The following is a 21,363-nucleotide window of genomic DNA, read 5'->3' as shown; positions in this document are numbered from 1 at the left end:
CTGTTTTACAATCTACTCTAAAATAGTGATAAAAAGAATAGCATAGTGTCATGCAGGGTGTCATGCGGGGTCTCCTGTCCTGCTCCCCACATAAGAACGCAGGATAGGGTGAGGCCAAAAAGGAACACTCACAGAGTCATAGATAGGGGAGTCATACCACTATATTCTCGCTGGCGGCTGGGTTGGAGACACAGGAGGCAGGAGCCACACTGTTCGCAACCCTCACTGCGCTGCTTGCAGGCTCAGCCACCATCTTCTTGCTAGCCCCCATTTTCTGCTAGCATAGCCACAGCAGTTATATTAGTGGCCAATGGCTCACTGGTTACAGCTGACGGCCAACTAGCCACAGCTGATGGCCATCCAATCACAGTTGATGGCCATTTACTACCTGAGCCAGCACCTTTCCACATGAGGCCAAGAGCCTGGAAACTGCGCTCCTGGCTCTGTCCCCACACGTAGTAAATACGTAAACCAGTAGCATAGTTATCCACTATCATTATCAAGTGTTATATAGCACAGACGTGTCTGTGCTCTACTTTATACGACAGGCAGCAGTAGGTTTGTTTACACCGGCATCACCACAAACATGTGAGTCATGCATTGCACGACGTTAGGAAAGTACGTCACTAGGCAGTAGGACTTTCCAGCTCCATTCTAATCTTATGGGACCACAGCATACACGGTCCATCCTTAACCAAAACATCAAAACATCTTTATGTGGCACGTGACTGTACAGATAAAGAGATGGGCCTCGGGCTCATGGCCATTCAGTGGCAAAGCTAGGACGAATCCTCACTCCTGGGACATCCAAATACATGATTCTTTCTACTCTCTATTTGTTGATGAAAGTTTATTATCCATAAACTAATGTGTATGGATAATAAGGCTAATTTTTAGGGGGAAAAAGCGCTAACTCCCCTTCACCCCCAATATCTGTCACTAGTGCCTGAGAGCCTTGTGCTGGTTGCAATTTAGAACATCAGAGTTCTCTCAATTCAACAGCCGGGGCAGGGCTGTGCTGGGGCCTAGGGATGAATGAGACTTTGTCCTTGCTCTCTAGTGGGAGGAGAAAGAGCCATGTTTACCCCAGGCTGGGTTAAAGGCTGCAATTCAGTCAATACAAAGTGCTCTGAAAAAAGACAACTTCTTAGAGAAAGTTAGTGATAAACAAAAGACCTCTCTTGGGCGGGGTAATTCTGAGCGCTCAGTAATCGGGCACACTGCAGGAGGAATTTGTAGGGTGATTAGTGGGGCCCTAGGGCTGCCGTCAGCCTGGCAGCAGAGAAAGTTCTCTGGGTTCACCAATTCAGTTACGTTAACCCTCTTTCACCTGGGCTCAGGGGAACCACTCCAGGGACCCACCCTTCCAATCTCCATCCATCTTCTCTCATCAATCACTGAATTTTGGCTACTTCGTCCCTAGAATAAATATCAGCCGGATCCCTTTCATTACCCCCACTTTCCTCCCAGGGCAGGGTTGCCAGAAAAATACAAGACACCCAGTTACGTCTAAACTTCAGATAAGCAACAAATACTTTTTTAGTATAAGTATTCCCTCCTGATTATAAATTCCAAACGGGGCAGGTCATGGTGGGGAGTCACACTCCAGGTATGTCACTTCTTTAGTGGGAGGTTTTAAGCCAGCTCTGTCCATTATTGCTGTCCATGTAGGTTAACACAATTTTGCAATACCAGAGGTAATACCCCTTGAAGGGGGTATTAACCCTCAAGAGAGCACGTAATCTTGTTCACTATCCTGTAATCCAATTCCTGCCTTGGTTTCTCCAACCTTTCTTATGTCCCCTCCTTAATTTCAAATGCATAGAAGAAGCTGCAAACTGTTCTCCATAGCATTTGAGATCTTGTTCCCTGGCATTTGTTGCCAATTTGGCTCGAGTAAACTCTTATAGAACTTCTCTACAGGTTTGAACATTTCTTATGTTGACATGATTGTCCTGCATCTTTATTTGCTGAAGCTGGCAAGCGTGTGCCAGCATCCCTGCCAAGCCTCACCTTATCCTCCCAGCCTCCCGCTAGATGGCCTGTTGACAGTCTCATATTGTCTCCCCATTGCTCTTGGGGTAAAAGTCTCAATTCCTGGCCCCTGCCTCTTTGCCCAGTCCCATTTCTTACCACTCCCACCCCAGTCCACCCGCCCAATCCTAGATTGCTGGGACAACAGGCCCTAAGCCCTTTGCTTCAGATGCTGCTCCCTCTACCTGGAGAAACTTCCCTGTCCCTCCAGTGGTGAGGTTGATTCCTAAACACCGAAGAACACTCGAATCAGGTTACTGCCCCTGAAGATCCTTTCATAAAACACACCCACCCCATGCTGGGTTAGGAGCTTGGTCCTCTGAGATCCCACAGAACCAAATGAACACTTCTTGACCCCAGCACTTGTCAAACCGACAACATTGTAATTATCTGGTCTGTTACCCTTAGGCGAGTTTCTTGAGGACAGGGTCTGTGGCTTTCAGTGTTGTCACCTTTAGAACCAGAAATTCCTGCTGCTTGGCACACAGGAGAAGCTTAGTTAACAATCTGCTAAGACTCTTACAGATAAGGCCCTTGTTCCTTTTATTCAGTTGTGGACGAAAAAAGGACCACATACCAAACCTGACAAGCTCAGGGGAGGCAGGCACGGTGGGCCTTACAAACTCAGAGACCGAAAATAACCACATAGGATGGTCGGAACATAAAAATTCCTAACTGAAAGTGGGTCATGGTGGGTAGTCACGTCCTAGGGCTGTAGCTTCTTTGACAGAAGTCAATCTTTCCCTTAAGTGAGACTGTCTATTGCCTTTTTGCATCTAAGATAACATACCTTTAAAATTTAGAGTAATCTCCTTTTCCAGACCCCTCAGGGCACAACCACCACCACAGCACAGACCACAGAACCCTTCATTGTTATCTTGTTCTCCCCCCATAGCATCTACCTGGGCTGTAAATGTTAACTATCCTACACTGACTATTGTAAAAGAAGTGTCTCTCAGTTTTACTTTTTATCCAATCCCAGAGAGTCCCCCGCTTTGCTTTCTCCCACTCCCTTAATCTATCACCAATAGATTTCAGGTAACCTTCCTATGTCTTCTCCTTTTATTCTAATGTATAAAATAAGCTGCAAACCCAGCATTATCTGGAGCATTTTCTCAATCCATTGAGATTTTGCCTCCCAGCAATTGTCGTCAGTTTAGCTCAAATAAACTCATAAAAATTCTCTACAGGTTTGGACGTTTCTTACATCAACACAGTGATAAAAAGAGGTCAAGAGAAGGAGACGCATTTATCGAATGCCTATTGTAAACTGTCACTCTGGGTCGGTGTTTTAGATTCTTTTTAGGATTATAATCTTGATTCCATGATCAGAAAAATGGGCTCAGGAGAAAGCTCGTGCAGCAAGGCTTGTGTGGGGCTTGTCTGTGTGTGTCCCCACATTCCACTTTCCCAGGGGGCAGATGTGATTGCTGGCTGGAAAACGAATCTCTTTGGAGGCCACTCTTGCAGTTCTAGAAAGGGGAAAGCACTTTCTGGAGAAGGGGCTCAAGTGTAGAGAGCATTAAGAGACATCAGGAGACCTGGCCAGATTCTGCAAGGCTTGGAAATTCACCCTGGACTCTATTCCGTGATCAAGGGGGAGACTGAAATTGAGCAGAGCTGTACTTGCCCCTCAAGTTCTTGCTGTGGTCTCACGCTTTGGAAGGGGACTTCCTAACATGAGGCCTTCTGCCCCTAGGAACTGAACTTACATTGAAGTGTTGGGGTGGCTGAGGCAGTTAGCCTGCCATGGTGTCCACCATCATGGTGGACTTACATTATATCTATCTATATGAATAAACATACAGTGTGTCAGTGTGTGTGTGTGTGTGAGTGGTGGGGGGAGGCAATTTTAAAAACATTTGTTTTGATTGCTCTGAAATACACAACCTAAGTGGCAACTTTGCTTACTTGCTTACTATGCTTACTAGTAAGCACATTGCTTTCACTTATACTTAGTATGCAAATGATCTTCCAGTAAATCCAAGGACTCCTCCTTCCTAAGTCTTACTCTCATAAAGAGCTGGACGGGCCACAGGAGATAACGTCAGGAAAAGCGCTTAGTGATGGGTTTGGAGTCAGGAAGTGCTCAGGTTGTCTTGGGTGTCTAGCTGTGTTCATTTCTAACGTTGTTTAGTCAAGAGAATCCTTGTCCATTCAAAATGGAAAAGCATCAACAGGCTGTGAAAGACATTTAGTAGTAGTGTTGACCTGTAGCTATTAGCACGAGATAAGCACCTTAAATAAAGCTGTTCATCTACCAGCAGCAGCCTTGGTGTAATGGAAAAAACATGGACTTTGGCACTATACAAACTGGGCAATGTTTCAAAACTTCCCAGAACCCATTTCCTCATCTCTAAGCTGGAACTGCTATTGCCTTCTTCCGTTTGCGGCTGTGACAGTTGAGACGATGGGTTCAAAGCCCCCAGCGCAAGTTGTGCACTGATAGTAGTAATCCACACCTCGTTTCAGGGCTTCTGATTTATAGCTGCTTTCCCGATTGAAGCAGCTTCAAGCAGGAAATGTCCTAGCCCCCAGGACAGCAATTCTAAGTTTCACCTCTACGTTTGGATGTTTGAAATTTGAAACTTAAAAAAGGCATTTAGCTTAAAAGCATAGAATTGTGAAGGATGTTCATCTTGGACTTATGCCTAATAATGAAAAAATGGGAAACAATTTGAAAATCATCCAGTAGGAAATTGATTTATTAAATCAGCATAGCAATGGGATAGAATACCTCGAGGCATTAAAATTGTGCTTTTGAATAATATTTAGTGACAAGAAAATGTTCATGATAATATATTAAGGAAAAGCAATAAAACTTATCATACAATGACTCCACTTTAGAAAAACAAGATACGTAAAGGCAAAGAAGCACCAAAAGCAAGCGCTTCCCGCTGGGAGTCAGGAGGGGGTGGAAAGAAGTGCTTTTCTTCCTGTATTTGTGTGTTTTCTGTTTTCATCAATGGTCACATATGCCCTTTAAATCCGAAAATACTAGTAGTAATTCGTTGGGGCCTCAGGGCAGACGCGGCTGGGACCTGGGCGGACCCCAGCGCCCCCTGGCGGCGCCCCGAGGCCCCGCCCCACAGGAACGGCGCGACGGGGCGGGGCGCGGAGCCCCAGCCCCAGCCCAGGCCTGCGCACGGTTCCGGACTCGCGACGCCTGGAGGCCGGGAGCGCACCTTCTACAACGGCCAGGCAAGCCAGGGGCCTGGGGCCGGGGTCGGCGGGGACCAAGCTGGGGCTGGGGCGGCGCTGGGGCGGGGTCCAAAACTTTCTCGGAGTGTGCGGCGGGCCGGGCCCGCTGCCGGCCCGGGAGCTGGTGCTAGAACGGGGATCCATCGCCCTCTCGGTTGGAGTTTCGCTTGCCCTGTGCCCCCGGGGCGGACGAGTGTCGCCTCTTTATCCTTGGGAGTCGAGCGGCTGGTTGTGGGCACCGGGCGAGGGTGCCAGGGTCTGAGGGTGTCATGTGCCCCTCTTTCTGGCGCGTGTCTGTCGCAGGGCGTGTCCACAGGGCCAGTCCCGGGGTGGCCAGCTGTGCGTAGAGTGAGGGCTCTCATGGGCCCTCAGCGGGTGGGAGGGAGGGCCCAGCCCCCTCCTCTGGTCGGCCCTGCACTCCCGGGTGCCAGCCTGGTGTAGACAGGTGAAGGAATATTCGAGTGCGGAGGGGAATACGGAGCCCTAGGTCGGGGCAGGGCAGAAGCAGCGAGCAGCCTTCCCCCACTCCCCCCGCGTAGGAAAGTAGCCGCCTCTGTCGCTGTGACTTTGCCTCAGCTTGCCTGCTTCCTGCGTCCGCCCTCAGTCTGGGTTCCGAAAGCTACAGGGGAAGTACCGTCCTCCTCCTGGCCTCCTTGGGCCTGGAGAATGGGGAAAGGAAAAGGGGTACACCAGTGGAGACGGGGGGAGCAGCCAGGGGACAGTGGGGGAGCAAGCAGAGGAAGAATGCTGGGAGGCTTAGCCCTGATCTTGTGTGTGCGCCATCACTTCTTGTCGTCTGGGCGGGGCGGTGGGTGGGGTGGGTGGTAAGGGGGTGTCTGTCCTCCCTGGGCCCACTGTGGCCTCCATGGGACAAGTGATGGTAGGCCTGGGAGCCGGGGTCAGATCCACATGTCATGGAAGGTCCCTCAGGTGTCCAGTTCTCTGGGGCTCTGAAATATTCATCTCGCTGGTGAGCTTTGGTTTCAAAGCTGGCGCCTTTGGTCTGGCCAGTGCTGGCATGGGGAGCCAGGTGCTTCCCTGGGGCTGCTTTGCTAGGACAAGGGGAAGCCATGCTTCCTTCTCACTGGTCTGCTCTCCCAGTCTCTACAGTCATGAGGACCCAGAGGCCCAATTTGTAACTCAGGAAAATAGGGGTGGGACCACACAGTGTCGAGGGCCCTGGCTTCCTCTGTCTTCTTGTGGCACCATCTCAGGGCCTCACTTGTAAAAATGGGCACATCAGAGAGGTAATGATGGGGTTATACCTTAAATACGGGGAGAACCTCGTGTCATGAGCTGAGGTAATAGCCACCTCAGCTCAGCCTCCTCCCATGGGAATACACCCACCTCAGAGCACTTCCGTCCCCCAAACTTCTTACCCTGGGCCCTTCAGAAAGAGCAGAAACCTCAGAGAAGGGACACACACTTGTGTGTTTTTAGAGGGCTGCCCTGGGAGGGCCAGAGAGTGGAAGCTGATACAGCTCTCTGGGAAGAAGGCCTCTGCTACGTAACCATAAAGCCCTGAAGTAGGCATTCTGGCGTATTCTGTTGGAAACGCCATGGAGGGATGGACTTGATACAATCTTCCAACCCTAAGATTCTGGAATTCTAGGCCAAAACCTAGGTCTGGTTTGAAGTAGAAATGATATCCAGAAGTACTCAACGTACCGGTCAGGTAGAAAGATAAGAATGAGTCCTTATTTTTGTAATGATTTGTGTTTCCTCCTATCACATGAAGCTAATGTCAGAGGGTGCCAGCTTCCTGGTTCAGTGCTAGCTGGAGATGTCACCCAGCCCTTGGCAGTAAGGAGATTATAACAGCAGCTGCAGGGGAGGGGGAGAAGAGGAAGGACCCTTGGAGCAGATCCTGGCATTGAGCTGACTCTCCTGGCAGTGAGGGGGCATAACTGGTATGTAATGTGACTACTCTGAGGGGCTGGGTGTAAGGACAGGGGTTTTTAAGACATGAGAGGTTAGTCAATAATAAGATAATAGACAATAATAAGATAGAGCATACTTGAAAGTTGCTAAGACAGTAAATCTTAAAAGTTCTTGTCACAAGAAAAATAATTTGTAACTTTGTATGGTGACGGATAGTAACTAGACTTAAGTGTGGCGATCATTTTGCAGTGTATACAAATATCGCGAATCATTATGTGGTACACCTGAAACTAATATAATGTTATATTTCAGTTATCCTCAATTAAAAATAAAGATTTGAGGAGTTAGGGCATGAATCATCTTTAGGGTTGGGTCTATGTTTAAAAAAAGGTGGCCTGGTTAGTAGCCCACAAGAGATTAATTGGGTGTGCTTTGATAAAATGTTTCAGGCTTAAGGAAGTTTGAAAGGACGCTGGGTTAAAGTTGAGCAGGATTGCTCACTGCAGGCCTTCTCAGAGGCCTCATATGCCATCGTGCCTTGTGAATTTCCAAAAGGGGATATGGATTATTTTTCAGACTGATCTGTTTTCAGAGCTCATCCATTCCCATCTCCTGGGGGCAGTGGGCTTTCGAGCGGTCAGGAAATGTCTGGCTTGGTGATTCTAGCTCTGCTCTCTGGTTCCGGTGACGGACCCCTCCCCCTCTCCCCCATGTGGGCTGATTTGGGGGAAAAGGAGACCAAGGGAGGTCATCTGCCTGGATTCTCACAACTAGTTGGTGGTACAGTTAGAACTTGAACCCAGTGGAAGGGGAGGCGGCGCCTCATTTTCTTTTCTAGTGCTACTGTTTCTCTGGAGGGTCTGGGGTGAGTGAGCCCCTCGGAGATGCTGGCCACAGGGTCCAGAGGACAAGATGGGGGCAGTTTGGGAGGAGAGGGAGTTATGGCCACTCGCATGCCCAGAGCATGCCACAGGCCTCTGCCTCTGTGGACGGTCCTCCAGCCCTGTAAACGTGACTTCAATGTAGATTCCTTAGGAAGTAGGTCATTCTGCCCTGAAGCCTCCTGTGGAGTTGGCATGGACTTGATCTTTTGGTTCCGTGGACTCATTTATGGCTGAGGAAACTGAGTCCAGGGAGGTGAAGTGGCCTCCCTGACTCATACAGTGGCGCTGGGACCAGGGCCAGGACAAGAACAAGCTCCCTGCCCCCTAACCCAGGGCCCCGGCCTAGACTGACGTTCCACCAGGGAAAGGGACCGATTAGCAACAGCAAAGGTCTTTCTACCTCGGTCGCCCTGAGTGCTGGCCTAGTCCACACGGGTGGGGGTGTCTCAGGGGCTTCTGCTCCAGGGAGGTGTAAAAGCAAAGGATGTGAACTTTAAAATCAGACATGAGACCTGGGTTCAAACCCATCTCTGCTGTTCTCCTGCTGTGGTCCCTTAGATCGGTTTTTCCCTGAGTTTCAGTTTTGTCATCTAGAACGGGGATGAGAACATGTATCTCATAATCTCACAAGGCCATTGAGACGCTCCTGTGTGCCTTAGTCCCTGGTAAGTGGCTCTCTTCCTTCCCTGCCTGCTTAGTGGCTCCCGTTTTCCTTATCTGCAGTCCCAGGCCACTCTGACTACCGACTGGCCTGGGTCTCTGGATGACACACACTGAGGTCCAGTTCTGCCCCCAAGAGGGGGGTGCAGGAGCTGTGGCTGCCTGGGTCCTCCCTGCTCTCCAGGGCGGCCTCCCCTTCCTTGGACACGGGAGCCATCCCTGTCAGTGTTTGGTTGGAGACAGGCCGCCCTGGCCAGTGACCGGGGACTGGGCGGGAAGTCACGGGCTGGCAGTCTTATCTGTTTCTGAGCAGGAGGGCACAGAGAACGGGAGGAATGGGTGGTGTGTTCTGGCTCCGCCTCGGTGGTGTGTGTGCTTGCTTCTGTTTCTCAGAGTTCTCAGACAGTGGGCAGGGCTGGGAATGAAGTTCCAAACCCATGACCCAGAGGGCTTGTCATGGGCTGGGGCAGGAACTTGCTTGGCTCTGGGGTTTCCTTGTCTGTCACGTGACTGGATGATTTCTAGAGTCCATTCCAGCTCTGACGTTTCAATTTTTAGATCTGCTCAGTGTCATCCTATTAATCCCAGGGGCCAGGTGGACAGAAGGGTACGTTGATTCTGGGCCCCTCGGTCCATGTGTGTCAGGCCTGGTGACTTGCCCAGACACACCTGGGTATATCTTTTTAATCCTCTGCCCTGGTGGCTATGTCTGGGGTAGGAGGGTGAAATGTTTTCTTGGTGGGGAGGGGACAACGGGGGGAGTTGGGGAAGGTAAAGGAAGAGGGAGGTAAAGAGACTGTCGTCAGAGACCCCGTCACAGAGGGCCAGGGGCTGCACTCCTATGCCTGCTGGGTGGAGTTTCCTGAGATGCACACGCTGAGCTATTCTTTCCATTCTGACTCTGGGCATCCATTCCTGGCAGGGAGGAGGGCATGCTGCCTGGACCAGTCAGCTGCTTCTTTCCGCCCCTCCCGCCAATACACACACCCTCTTGCTGTAACCCCAGAAGCTCAGGACTTTCTGCAGATTCCAGAGTCTTAACCCTTCAGACGCACCCAGGGGAGCCTGAGCCGGGACCCCAGCCGCTGGGAGCTGGGAGCACGCTGGCCGCCCTCCCAGGGGAAGGAGATGCTTCCTCACGGCTGCATCTGAAAACCTTGATGGACAGCCAGCCTTGCATTGGAGCACACCCACTTCTGCTCCTGTGATGGCTGTGTCTGGGGGTCCTGCCGGAGAAAGGAGAGGTTCTGGCTCCTTCCTGATGAGGGACCGAGGCCGTGAGACACAGAAGCAAACTTGGATCTGTAATGTGGCAGGGACGGGCAGGCCTGCATGTCTTCACAGCAGGCCTTGTGAAGAAGAAAGTGCTAGTGATTCAGCTGCCTTGCTCCCTGTCACTGGAGTGTGTCCAGTAGAAGCTGAATGCCCACTGTGTTTTAGGAAAATTCCAGCTTCCAGTGGGGAACCTTAAAGGTCCTTTTCAGCCCCTAGAGACTGTGAGCCCCCCCAGTAGCTACCAGCCGAGCCTAGATGACCTGATTCCTGGTTTCTGGTCTTTGGTCATGAATCATCCTCTGGATCCTTTCCCTCCTTTCTCCTCCTCCCCTTTTGACTCTTCATTCTTCTCCAGCTCCCATCTTTAGTCACAGCCGAAAGTAAACACTGACCACTTCCCCCTTTCCCTACAACCTATGCAGAGGCCATCCCCAAATCTCATTCCTAGCCGAGGCCTTGAGGAGGAGGAAGTGGCCGTGGCCGTCACTTAGGTCGGGCAGCAGCCAGGGAGCAGGCGTAGAAGCTGCCAACGCTGGCAGCCCTGGGCCCGAGGCTCCGGCCCGTCTGGCATTGCTCAGAGGTGAGTGTGGCCGAGCTCAGCCACTCCCCTGACTGCCTGGACACTCTCCGTCTCCTGTTCCCAGGCCTTTACACCAGAGATCTGGGATGTAGTCCCGGCCCAGGCCCAGCTTTGTGACCAACGACAGGTCACTCTGCCTCCCTGCACTGTGGCTCTCTGGTTGGTAAAGCCGGGGGTTGACTGGCCTTAACTGATCAAGTTTCCTTTCAGCTCTTACATTTAAGAATCTCTCTCTCTGGCAGCCCTGTTCTGGCGGTAGCACAGAGTTTGGGAACGGGGTGGGGGGGTGGGGGGTGGGGGGTGGGGTGTGTCATGGAGGGGGCTGAATGGTTCAGCATCCGCTTGCTGTGTAAGCCTCGCGTTGTCATTACAGTGTCTTAGACGGGAAGCCGTGAGAAGCGATGACAGGGTTCCGAAAGAGGGATCTGAGCGGGGTTTAAGAGCAGGGGCTTTGGGGTCGGTCTTGGTGCTCACGTCTTGCTTGCCTTCCTCGCACTCTAGCTAAGTAACCGTGGGCAAGTGACTGCATTCTTCTAAGTCACTGTTTCTGCATTTGTAAATAGGAATAGCAACATTATGTACTTTGTTGGGCTAGTGTGCGTATTTAATGAAAGAATAACTAAAAGTAGTCAACTGTTTATCAAGGGTCAGACACGGTTGTAAGTGCTCTCTGTGTATTTTCTCATTTAATTTTTACCACTCTGGAGGGCACTATTATAGTGTGAAACCCATTTTCCAGGTGGAGAAACTGAGGTATAATGAAGTGAAATGGTCAGTGCCAGTCTCTGGTGAGCATGGCTTGGTCGCTGAGGCACCAGAGAACTGGGCTGTGACCTTCTGTGTTGCCAGATCTACTGGTGAATCCCTCTGAAACCAAAAGAGGCAACGGTGGGGGGGGGGAGGGGAAGAGGGAGTCCTTGTGAGTCAGCAGCCTGCTGCACTAGACCGGAACCCTGGAGTCCCAGTGGCCCATCTAAGGCTGGGGTTGCTCTCCCTGATTTCCTCTTGGGTCTGGGGAGGGAGGAGGGACCTGTTTTTCTGGCTTGGCTTCGAGGAAGGAGGGAAGGAGGGGCAGCTGGCTGGCCAGGCAAGAGGCAGGCGTAAGTCCCAGGATCCCAGTCTGTTAAGAGCTGGAAATGAGCTCAGAGATCACCTGGTCCACTCAGCCCATTTCAGAGGCGCATCCCATGGAGGCAATAGGACCGACCGGGCCCTGGTGACACTGTTTAGTGACTCAGCTGGAGCTTCTGACCACAGGGACTTTCTTGGGCCGTGTTCAGCCTGTTAACCAGTGTTAACCACCACCAACTGGACGGTGGCCGTCAAATGGGTCTGGGGTGCTGAGATGATGGTAATAATGACAGGTAACCTGACTCCAGAGGTCACCTGCACATCCCTCTTCCTGCAAACAGGCCACCCTTCTCTTGGTGGAGTTAAAAGGGGTTTTTTGGAGGGGGTGGCTAGAGGGGTACGGGGAGAAGGACCCTCTTGCCTCAGAGAAAGAGACTATTTTTTATTCTTCCTTTTTTAAAAGTCTGTTAAGGAGATTTACATATTGTAACTACTTATGAATATTTCCCTACCCTTCCATAAACCTGAAACATTTTCAGAAAAAATGTCTGTTTCTTAAACTCACAACACTCAGTTTTCAGTTTTCCCGGGTCCTCTTTACCCCCCGTTTCCTTAGGTCACTGCAGCCTTCACCACGACCCCTCGTTTGCTGTGTTACACCCTCACTGTCAGGGCCCATTTTCTTATTTTTGACCTGACACGTTCTTGCTGTTCTGGTCCGTTTGCTCTGGGAAGATGGAGAACAGCTTTCCTCAGAATAACCCATTTAGAGACCTGGCCTGTTATTCAATCCCTCCTCCCCGCCCCTCCCTGCCACCTTCCCCTCTGAATTATCCCAGTTGTGTAAGAGGGAAGAGATAAGACAATCCTTTATCTGATCCCTGAACTGTGCAGCGTGTCCTAAAGAGAAGCGGGCTCTTCCTTTTTTCCAGCAGAGGCTCTGAGGCTGTCTGCTGACCTGGATTTGGGGGTGCTTCCTCCCCGTGGGACCCTAAAGGTCTGCCCCTTGGGAGATGCTCTAGGGAGAGCCGGTGGCCCTGTCAAGGGGCCCAGACTCTGTCAGGGCTTGTCCCTAATAGGGGCCTTCCGAGGATCTCCTTAGTTCTCCCTAAGCCCCCATCTCCGCCACCTCAGAGAGGAACACCAGGCCCAGAGGACACTTGCACGGCATGAGGGGCTCACAGAACCCGCACAATACAGGGCACACGTACCCAGGACGCTGAAGGCCTTGATTCTGCTTCTAGTTCTGTGATCCTGGGGAATCGCTTCACTGTTCTGGGCCTTGGTTCCCTCATCTGAATTGAGCATTTGGGGGCCGTAAAACCTGGAGGTCCCTTCTAGCTTTCCTGTCCTCTTCCTTGTCCCCCAGATGTCCCTGCTGTGGGGCTCTTCCTACCGCAGGAAAGGTACTGACTGGACCTCATGGCCTGAATCCTCAGTGCTCTGTCTTCCCGGCGAGCCACTGCCCCTGGGGGGACCGGGCAGGAGTCACAGATACCAGATAACCCGGGGTTCAAAACACGTGTCCCCTCCCAGGGGGCGTTAGGGCCCTGCGAGCACGACCCACTCCCTGCAAGGCCATGAAGAGAGCAGTGGCAGCCATAGGTGTGACACTCCTAGGCTGTTATTTAAAGGAACCAGAAAGTCCCGTCTCAGGCAGCGTTTTGTGTGGCCTCCCAGCCCTGGCGGCCAGCCCCGCGCACCCACTCCCCTAGGATTCAGGCGTCCTCTGACTCAGCTTGCCAGGTCCTTCAGCCCTCCCCCTCCGGGCCTGGTGCCTCCAGCTCCAGGGAGAGCTTGTCCTCGCCGCCTCCCCCACCCCCAACTCTGGGCCTTGGCTCCTCCCAGGCCTGCCGCTCCTGCAGGCTGCCATGGGGGCTGGTCCCAGCTGGCTCGGGGACTCACCAGGCTTTGCTGGGCCATCAGGCTTCTTCCCTGATCACTAGAAGTCTTTCTTAAATGAGCGCAGGGGCGTTCCCAGGCCCCTGCGCCTGGTCTCTCACCCACTGATGCCCAGTGACCCCTCCGGGCTCCTGCACTGCATCATGCCCCCCTTTCCGATGGTGGGTGAGGAGGGCTTTGGACCGAAAGCTGGTGTGAAGGCGAGGGGCAGGGGGTGCAGTGGGATGGGGAGGATGGCTGTGGGCAGAGAAGGACACACCATGATTGAGAGAAAATAGAGGGTCCCCTTCCACGGAGGCAGCCTGGACTGAGTAAGCTGGGCGTGGGCACTCATGACTGCTTGTCTTATCTCCCATTTCAGGTCCCGGCAACTGGGGTCTCCCCTCAGCCCTTGAGTGGCCATGTCCAACCCCAGCGCCCCACCTCCATATGAGGACCGCAACCCCCTGTACCCTGGCCCTCCTCCCCAGGGGGGCTATGGGCAGCCGTCTGTCCTGCCTGGTGGGTACCCTGCCTACCCTGCCTACCCACAGCCTGGCTTCGGTCATCCTGGTGGCTACCCACAGCCTATGCCCCCCGTCCATCCAATGCCCATGAACTACGGTGAGTCCCTGAAGGGTGGCTGGTGGGGGGTGGGATGGGGGGTGGCCTGGGGGGGGAGAGGGGAGAGAGGAACACTTGCAGTACCTGAGGCCACCTCCTTTCCTTCCTTTTTTCATCTCTCCATTTCCTGTCACCTCCCCACTTCTCCCCTCAGCACCTAGCCCCCCTGGACCACCTGCTGGCGCCTTTATTCCGCAGGGAGACTGAGTCCATAACACACCCCAGAACTTACACGTCACAGGAGAAAGTGGCTGAATGGAGTAATTCGTTACTTCGCAGTGGTTACCTTAGAGGCCCTTGCTACGCAGGCAGCTGCCAGCCACTCCGACGCTCTCTGCCTTTGGAACCTAAACCCCTTTTTTTCCTTTTAACTCGGGGCTGACAAATCCTCATCCTTTAAGGTAACATCTGCTTTTTACAAACATCCACAAGTCATTTGGATGTTTGGTGAACGCCACGGCAAGTACACGCTCTGTTTGGTCAGAAATGAGATGAGATGAGAAAGCAGTTCCCAAGGAGGCATTCAAGGAATGTCTTGAGGCCCTGCAGCCTGGAGCCCTGGAGCGCGGCCACGCTCATCTGCTCTGCTCTAAGCTCAGGTCCGGCCTCGTCCTCTGACCATGTACCCAACATGTCTGTTTTCCCTGAGTCCTCATGTTGGCCTGGCGTACATCATGGTCTGTACATCTTCTCCGCCCTCCACACACATGCTGTGTTTCTGCCTTTTCCTCCTTCCATCCCTGAGTCCCCTGCTCCGACCTCAGCCCAGCTCCTCTGGCTGATGCTCCAAGCTCTGCACCTGCCTGGCTTCCTCACCGGACTGAGCCCTGCTGGCGGAGGCCCCAGAGCCCCCGGGTGTGGGCTGGGCACCCTTACCCTCAGTGCGTGCATGCTGATGGGATGGCTTTAACCGAAGCTCCTTTGTGACGGGGCACATGACTCCGTGTGTTGCCCAGGCCAGCTCTGCCTCACTTCGGGCATCGAGAGGACCTGGCTTGGGCAAAGGAGTTAAAGTTATAACACTTGTCTTTTGGCTGAAGATACCTGAGACTTTGCGATAACGTCCCAGAGGCTTTGGGATTGAGGCCCCATGTTCCAGGTTCCCAGTTGGTCATATGTGATCTGTCCCCAGGCCCAGGCTATGACGGGGAGGAGAGAGCAGTGAGTGACAACTTCGGGCATGGAGAGTGGGATGACGTGAAAGTCCGACACAGCTTCATCCGAAAGGTGAGACCCAGGCTGGGGGGCGGGGTGCCTGGGCCCCTCGGGCTGTGGGAACGGGGGTGTGAGGGGCCCTATCAGCCCCAGGGTACTCATTCCCATAGGAATGTGCTGCTGCCTTCCAGGTTCTCGCTCCCTAGCCCCGTGCTGTTCTGACTCCCGTTCCCTAACCTTTTGCTCCTCTTTCCGTGACCTGGTTTGGGGTAGGGGACAGATTCAATCCTGGAAAATCTCAGCAGGCTCCACAAAGTATTCTGCCCTCCCCAAATTTCTTTCTTGTGTTCGACTGTAAACAACTCAAAGCTAGAAATGATCACGCTGGTTTGTAGCCCCCCCACCCCTCAGCTCATGTCTGCACAGTGCCCTGCTGTGTAGATACCTGGCAGATGGCAGCCTGAACTGCTACAAATGTGGAGGCCACACGTGGCCGTTCCGTGAGGCAGGGGAAGTAAGCAGTAAACTGAGGCTGGATGTCAGACAGGGAGGCGGGTGGGTCAGCCGTAAGGTTATAGTACTGAGCCAGGCTCCGCGCTGGGCCTGGCCTCTCAGTGGAAACAAAGAGTAGGTCCTTCCAAATGGAGGAGGAGCCCCTCCTGACCATTGACAGACAGCGGAGGAGAAGGTGACAGGAGAAGGGTGACGGTGTAGGACCTTTGGGGCCTCGTGGTCTTGGGGCTGGCTGCTGCCTGGGGAGGGGCCAGGGGTGGGAGGAGCAGGGTGATGAGGGGGTGGGTGGGGGGGCTGGCTGCTGCCTGGGGAAGGGCCAGGGGTGGTGGTGACGCAGCTGTGTTTCAGGTTTACACCATCATCTCCATCCAGCTGCTCATCACAGTGGCCATCATCGCCATCTTCACCTTTGTGTGAGTCTCTCAGCCTCCCCGCCCGTCACCCGCTCTGGGGTCCTGGGCCCGCGGCTGGGGCACCTGCCAGGGCTGGGGTGGGGAGGGCAAGCAGAGTTGGATGTGGGCGGGGTGGGGGGGATGGCTGTGACTCCTCCCTTGTCCCCCCTGCTCCACAGGCAGCCCGTCGGGGAGTTTGTGAGGAGAAACCAGGCTGTCTACTATGCTTCCTAGTGAGTGTCCGCACCTTCCCTGCTGGGCGCCGAGAGGACGGGCAGGGATCACAGGCTTTCTGAGAGGGGCCCTCCAGGTTGCCACCCGATTTGGGAAGTGTGGGTGTGTGCCACCCAGTGAGGAGTAACAGCAGCACAGAGCCCTAAGAGTACAGGTGGGGAACTGGTGGCAGCACGCAGACAGCTAAATGGTCCCCACGTTCTGTTAGCCTATCTGCTGCAGTCACCTCACCCTCTTCCTGGCCAAATCCCGTTACAGAGGTTCTCAGTGCCCTTGGCTGAGGTGGTCTTGTCCTGTTGGGTAGCTGCCCCTTAGACTTGCAGACAGCTCTGTGGGCCCGTGAGTGCTGCCAGGCCGGGCCAGGGGGCCAAGAAGCACATCGGGCCTGCGGACTACTTCCTGTCTCTTTCTCCCCAGTGCTGTCTTCCTGGCTACCTACTTGACCCTTGCCTGCTGCGAGGGCCCCAGGTAAGTCCCAGAATCTTAGACAGGGAGAAGGGATGGCAGGGGGCAGGAGTGGGGTCAAATAGTTTCGAAAGAAAGGGGATTGCTTAGCGCAGCTGAATGGACACTTATAAGCAGTAATGAGATGACAGCATTTTCAGCCTGTGTGGGATCTAGTTAACCGGTAGTTATTATTCCTAAAGCAACCCTGCAAGATATGTAGCATTTTAACCATTTAAAAACTAGGAAGAACCCAAGGCTCAGAGAGGCTGAGTAACTTTCTCAGTCACACAGATAGGGTGAGAGCTGCAAACGAATCCAGGTCTTTGTGGCTCCATAGCCCCGGTCTGTCCTATTGCCCCATGTTGTCCCTGCATAGAACACCTGAGCAGGTACCAAAGGCCAAGCCAGCCTCCCCTCCCCCACGTCAAGGCCTAATCTCTAGGCACACAAGCCAAGAACTTCCTTCTGCTAGAGGAGTCTGATACCTGGCTGGCCCCACGTCCCTTACTCGTGGTTTCTTTCCCTTCAGACGCCGTTTCCCATGGAACATCATCCTGCTGACCGTCTTTGTAAGTCTAGAAGGGTGGAGGGGGTAGTGGAGAGGGTGTGAGGGAGGGTGGTCTCAGGGAAGGGAAGGGAACGCTGCTGTAGAAGCTGCCTCTGGCTCTCTCGCCCACCTAATCCTGACCCCTGCCTCGGTCTCAGGGGCTGCCTCTTTCCTCCTCAGTCACATTCACCCCCAGTTGTAGCGCCCCACCATGGCCATTCCCCTCTTAAGTGTTTCACTCTTGTCTCTCCTTCCCTTAGACGCTTGCCATGGGCTATATGACTGGCGCCATTTCCAGGTACATTCAGGGACAAACTCCCATGACCTTGGGAAGTGTGTGTTACGGGGCAGTAGGGCAGCCCTGGGCGGGCAGTCACCTGCAGGGGGGATTCTGGGCGGGATGCTTCCGGAAGTGGTGGTTTCAAAGTCAGTCAGACGTGGCTTATGCCTTGGCCTCTCTTAACCCCTTCCCTCAGCTTTTATGGAACCAAAGCCGTCATCATTGCAATGATCATCACTGCTGTGGTGTCCATTTCCGTCACCATCTTCTGCTTCCAGACCAAGGTGAGGCCATCCCACCCCCCTCTCTTGTACAGACCTGGCCCTTAAGGCTCGGCACTTGAGTGGGCCTGGGAGGGCCAGACCTCTACACGGGCTTTCCCTTCGATACTCTAATCCCCTTCCCTTCATAGCTACACCAAGACTGCTTCCTGTGTCTGCCCTTAGAATGTCACGATCACTCCGTGTCCCCCAGGGGGCAGCACTGGGGCTCCCTGGTTTGGGGAGGCAGGGCCGGTCTGGTGGGGCTGCTAGTTGTGGCATTCATCTGACAGGTGCCACCTTTCTCCTTCCTGGCAGGTGGACTTCACCTCATGCACAGGCCTCTTCTGTGTCCTGGGAATTGTGATGATGGTGACTGGGATTGTCAGTGCCATTGTGCTGGCCTTCAAATATGTAAGTGTCCCAGGAGAGCAGGGGTCAGTGAACCCAGTGCTCAGAGACCTTCTGTATAACGAATGTAGCAGGCCCACACGCCTCCGGGCAGGCTCTGACTTCCAGAACCTCTCGACTGGCCAGCAAAGGCACCAGTGCCGAGGCCCCACCTTTGGATTAGCGGATAGTACCCTCTTTAGCGACAGAAGGCCCTAGGAGCCTGAGACCTTGGACAGTGTCACAGAATTCCTGTGAAAGTAGGAGGTGAGCTCTCACCGCTGAGACTAGGAGCCAGGAGGCAGACGGCTGGGTGGAAGGGACCTTAGGAATCACATCCAACTCCTCTTTCATCCTAGTTGGCTGGGGAGAGCATGAGGCCTTAGGCTGAGCAGAGCCTCATGGCGGGGAGGGGAGAACAGTGCTGGAAGCGGAAGCATATGAACAGAAGGGCTGGCCGTGCCCTCTGGACAGCAGGGATGCCCTTGGGGTGCCATCTGATTCTGATTTCATCAGAGTGGCTGGTGTTCCGTCCTAGCCCTCTTCTTTAATCTGTCCCTCCCAGGCTGGGCTGCAAGATCCACTCTCCTGAAGGTGGACCATGGCTGGGGGGAAAGGTGATGGGCTCTTCAACCAGTACATGCCGGGGTCCGCCCCGCCCAGAGCTGTAATTCCACCACCTTCTTTGTTCCAGAAGTATAGTAGACACCTCTGTAGCTTAACTCACTTTGGAAATTATTTTTCTGTGGCCATTGGAGGATGGCTTGTTTTCTCTGCCCAGTATGTTACCATTCTCCAGGATCTGGAAGGCAGAGCTAGTCCTTTCATGCAGGTAGCTTCCTGGATCTCCCCACTTGGATGCCAGAATCCTGGGGGAAGCTGGTCCTGAGGGCCTGCCTTGGTGCATGCTTTGCTAAGATTTCTAACACCATCCCTGTTCCCTCTCCCCAGATTTATTGGGTCCATATGGTCTATGCTGCTCTGGGGGCCATTTGCTTCACCTTGGTGAGTAAGGCCCTACTCCCTCTGGGAAGGGGAGCTGAGGGTGGAGAAGAGGAGCTGAATGGATGGAGCATGAATTTAGGCTGCTTGGGGGGCAGGGAGTGCGGTCACAACTACCCTTCCATCTCCCCACTGTCAAGAGGGTCCTCTGCTTATCTGGGCATTTCCGCCTTCTTTTGCTCACGCCACCTGCTCCAGAACACTCAGCAGGCTATACTGTAGATGGGGTGTGTCTCTCCCTTTCTGGCCTGTGAACTTCTTGAGGGTAGAGACCACGTATCGTGTCCCCTAAGCACACTGCATGGCACAGGCTCTGGGGACAGATCTGCTGACGGGAAATAAGCTTGGGCCCTGTGCCCGCGGTCCTCACTCGGCCTTCCCGCCCCTGCAGTTCCTGGCCTATGACACGCAGCTGGTCCTGGGGAACCGGAAGCACACCATCAGCCCGGAGGACTACATCACGGGCGCCCTGCAGATATACACAGACATCGTCTACATCTTCACCTTCGTGCTGCAGCTGGTGGGGAGTCGCGATTAAGGAGCACCCCCAGTTCTGCTCCACCCTGAGGGCTGGGCCCTGTGATCAGGGTCTGGGCCCCAGACCCCTATCCTTCCCCTCAGTTTCCTTTCTGTCCTGGCGTGGGTGGCCTCTGGCTATGGATGTGCAAGTGCCACCTGGTGAGGCTGGAGGAACTGGGGACTAACTCTTGCCTATGGTGGACTTAGCAGGTACTAGGCTGAAGATGTGCCTTCTACCTCCACCCGCTATGTGGCTCCAAATTCTTAACAGCTGGGGCCAGCGGGGGCAGGGATGAAAAGAGCCTAGTCTACAGCTAAAAGGGAAGGAGGCAGAAGCGACCTCAAGGTGATGAGGTTTTCCCTCCCACCTCTGCCGTAGACTCTGGGCTAGGGAGCCGGAGCCATTTCCTCCACCAGAGCTGGAGAGCTCTGTCCCCAGCCTCCGGGACTCCTAAGCCATTACCCTGTATTCCTTTGGCAAACCTTGGCGCTTCCTGGCTCAGGAAGATTGAAGAGATCTGTGCCCATGGGTACCCCTAGATTCAACCCCTCTTCTTTTGATGGCACGTATATACTGTTTATCCGGGTGGGGGGGTGGGGAGAAGAGCAAGCAAAGTCAAGCACAGGCCAATACTGAGCTGCATCTACCCTGGGCTTCCTCTGGTGGTGGCAGCAGCAGAGACAGCAGGTCCACGGCTATCTGGGCCCCATTCTCCAAAACTGCCTAGGGCCTCCTGGGGGCTTCTGGGATCACTGGTCAGAGGGATCTCTTGCTTCCTGTGCTCAGGCTGCTCAAAGCAGAAAGTGAGGGGCACAGGTCAGGAGACGGGGTGGTTAGATCCAGGAAGTAACCAGGATGAAGAGATTGGGCTAGAGGCAGGGAAAATGCCTTGAGGTCCCCTGCGTGGTCTGAGAGATGGAAGCCTACTATGGCACCCATGGAAGCTTTGGTGTTCTTCTGCTAACCTTGGGGAGGGCCCTGAGAGGAAGGAGACTTCCTCTCTGTTTGTTCTTAACACTTACTGGTGAATTTTATACTGGAACCCCATTTCTCCAGCCAGCTACTGCTTTCTTGTGGCTCTAAGTGCCTTAAGCTGGAAGGGGGAAGAGGGAGAGGGGTCGCTCTATCGGGTGGGGAGGAAACCAAGTCAGCCCAAGGGTATAATTAGGACTCCCTAGTAAGTCCTCAGTCCTGAGTATATCACACAAAAGGATGTAACTAGAAATGTAATAAAGTTTTATGTTTAGAAGTTAAAACCCTGTTTGGCTCTGGTTTGCTTCACTTTAAGGTGTCAGCTCAGGGAGTACCAGTTTGGCTCTCCCCACAGCGTCCACTTCCAACCTTTGCATTCTGGCTTGCTATCTTCCACCTTTTCTAACATAACTAAATACTATGCCGCAGTGCTTCCTGGTGACGATGCAACAGGCTGGTGAAAGCTCCACCTGCATCACTGGGTCTGGCAGGGACTGCTTAGAGCAGCAGCACGTGACCTCTCTGCATCATGGACACTTTACAAAACCTCCTCCCCACAC

General features: G+C 53.5%; 2 protein-coding genes across 4 annotated transcripts in view; one reads left to right on the top strand and one right to left on the bottom strand.

The window, feature by feature from the left end:
• Positions 1 to 21,363, bottom strand: part of PNKD (PNKD metallo-beta-lactamase domain containing) — a 58,160-nt gene that overhangs the window by 33,874 nt on the left and 2,923 nt on the right. The window lies entirely within an intron of this gene.
• On the top strand, positions 5,101 to 21,087 carry TMBIM1 (transmembrane BAX inhibitor motif containing 1). 3 transcript variants are annotated; one of them, XM_074313229.2, is made up of 12 exons: positions 5,101 to 5,235; positions 13,850 to 14,091; positions 15,224 to 15,318; positions 16,108 to 16,172; positions 16,331 to 16,384; positions 16,803 to 16,853; positions 17,362 to 17,401; positions 17,640 to 17,677; positions 17,856 to 17,943; positions 18,238 to 18,333; positions 19,261 to 19,314; positions 19,703 to 21,087. In XM_074313229.2, the coding sequence occupies exons 2-12, from the start codon at positions 13,890 to 13,892 to the stop codon at positions 19,847 to 19,849; spliced, it is 930 nt and encodes a 309-aa protein (XP_074169330.1). In that variant the 5' UTR covers positions 5,101 to 5,235; positions 13,850 to 13,889; the 3' UTR covers positions 19,850 to 21,087. The 3 variants fall into 3 exon arrangements, with proteins under 3 accessions (XP_074169330.1, XP_074169336.1, XP_074169342.1); XM_074313235.2 differs by lacking the exon at positions 5,101 to 5,235 and adding an exon at positions 7,010 to 7,145; XM_074313241.2 differs by lacking the exon at positions 5,101 to 5,235 and adding an exon at positions 10,358 to 10,515.

This window comes from Rhinolophus sinicus, chromosome 17, assembly GCF_057876585.1.
Source record: "Rhinolophus sinicus isolate RSI-liver-muscle chromosome 17, RSI-T2T, whole genome shotgun sequence".
NCBI classification, from domain to species: Eukaryota; Metazoa; Chordata; class Mammalia; order Chiroptera; family Rhinolophidae; genus Rhinolophus; species Rhinolophus sinicus.
Note: the sequence above shows the minus strand (reverse complement) of the source record. Positions and strands in the feature narration are given on the sequence as shown.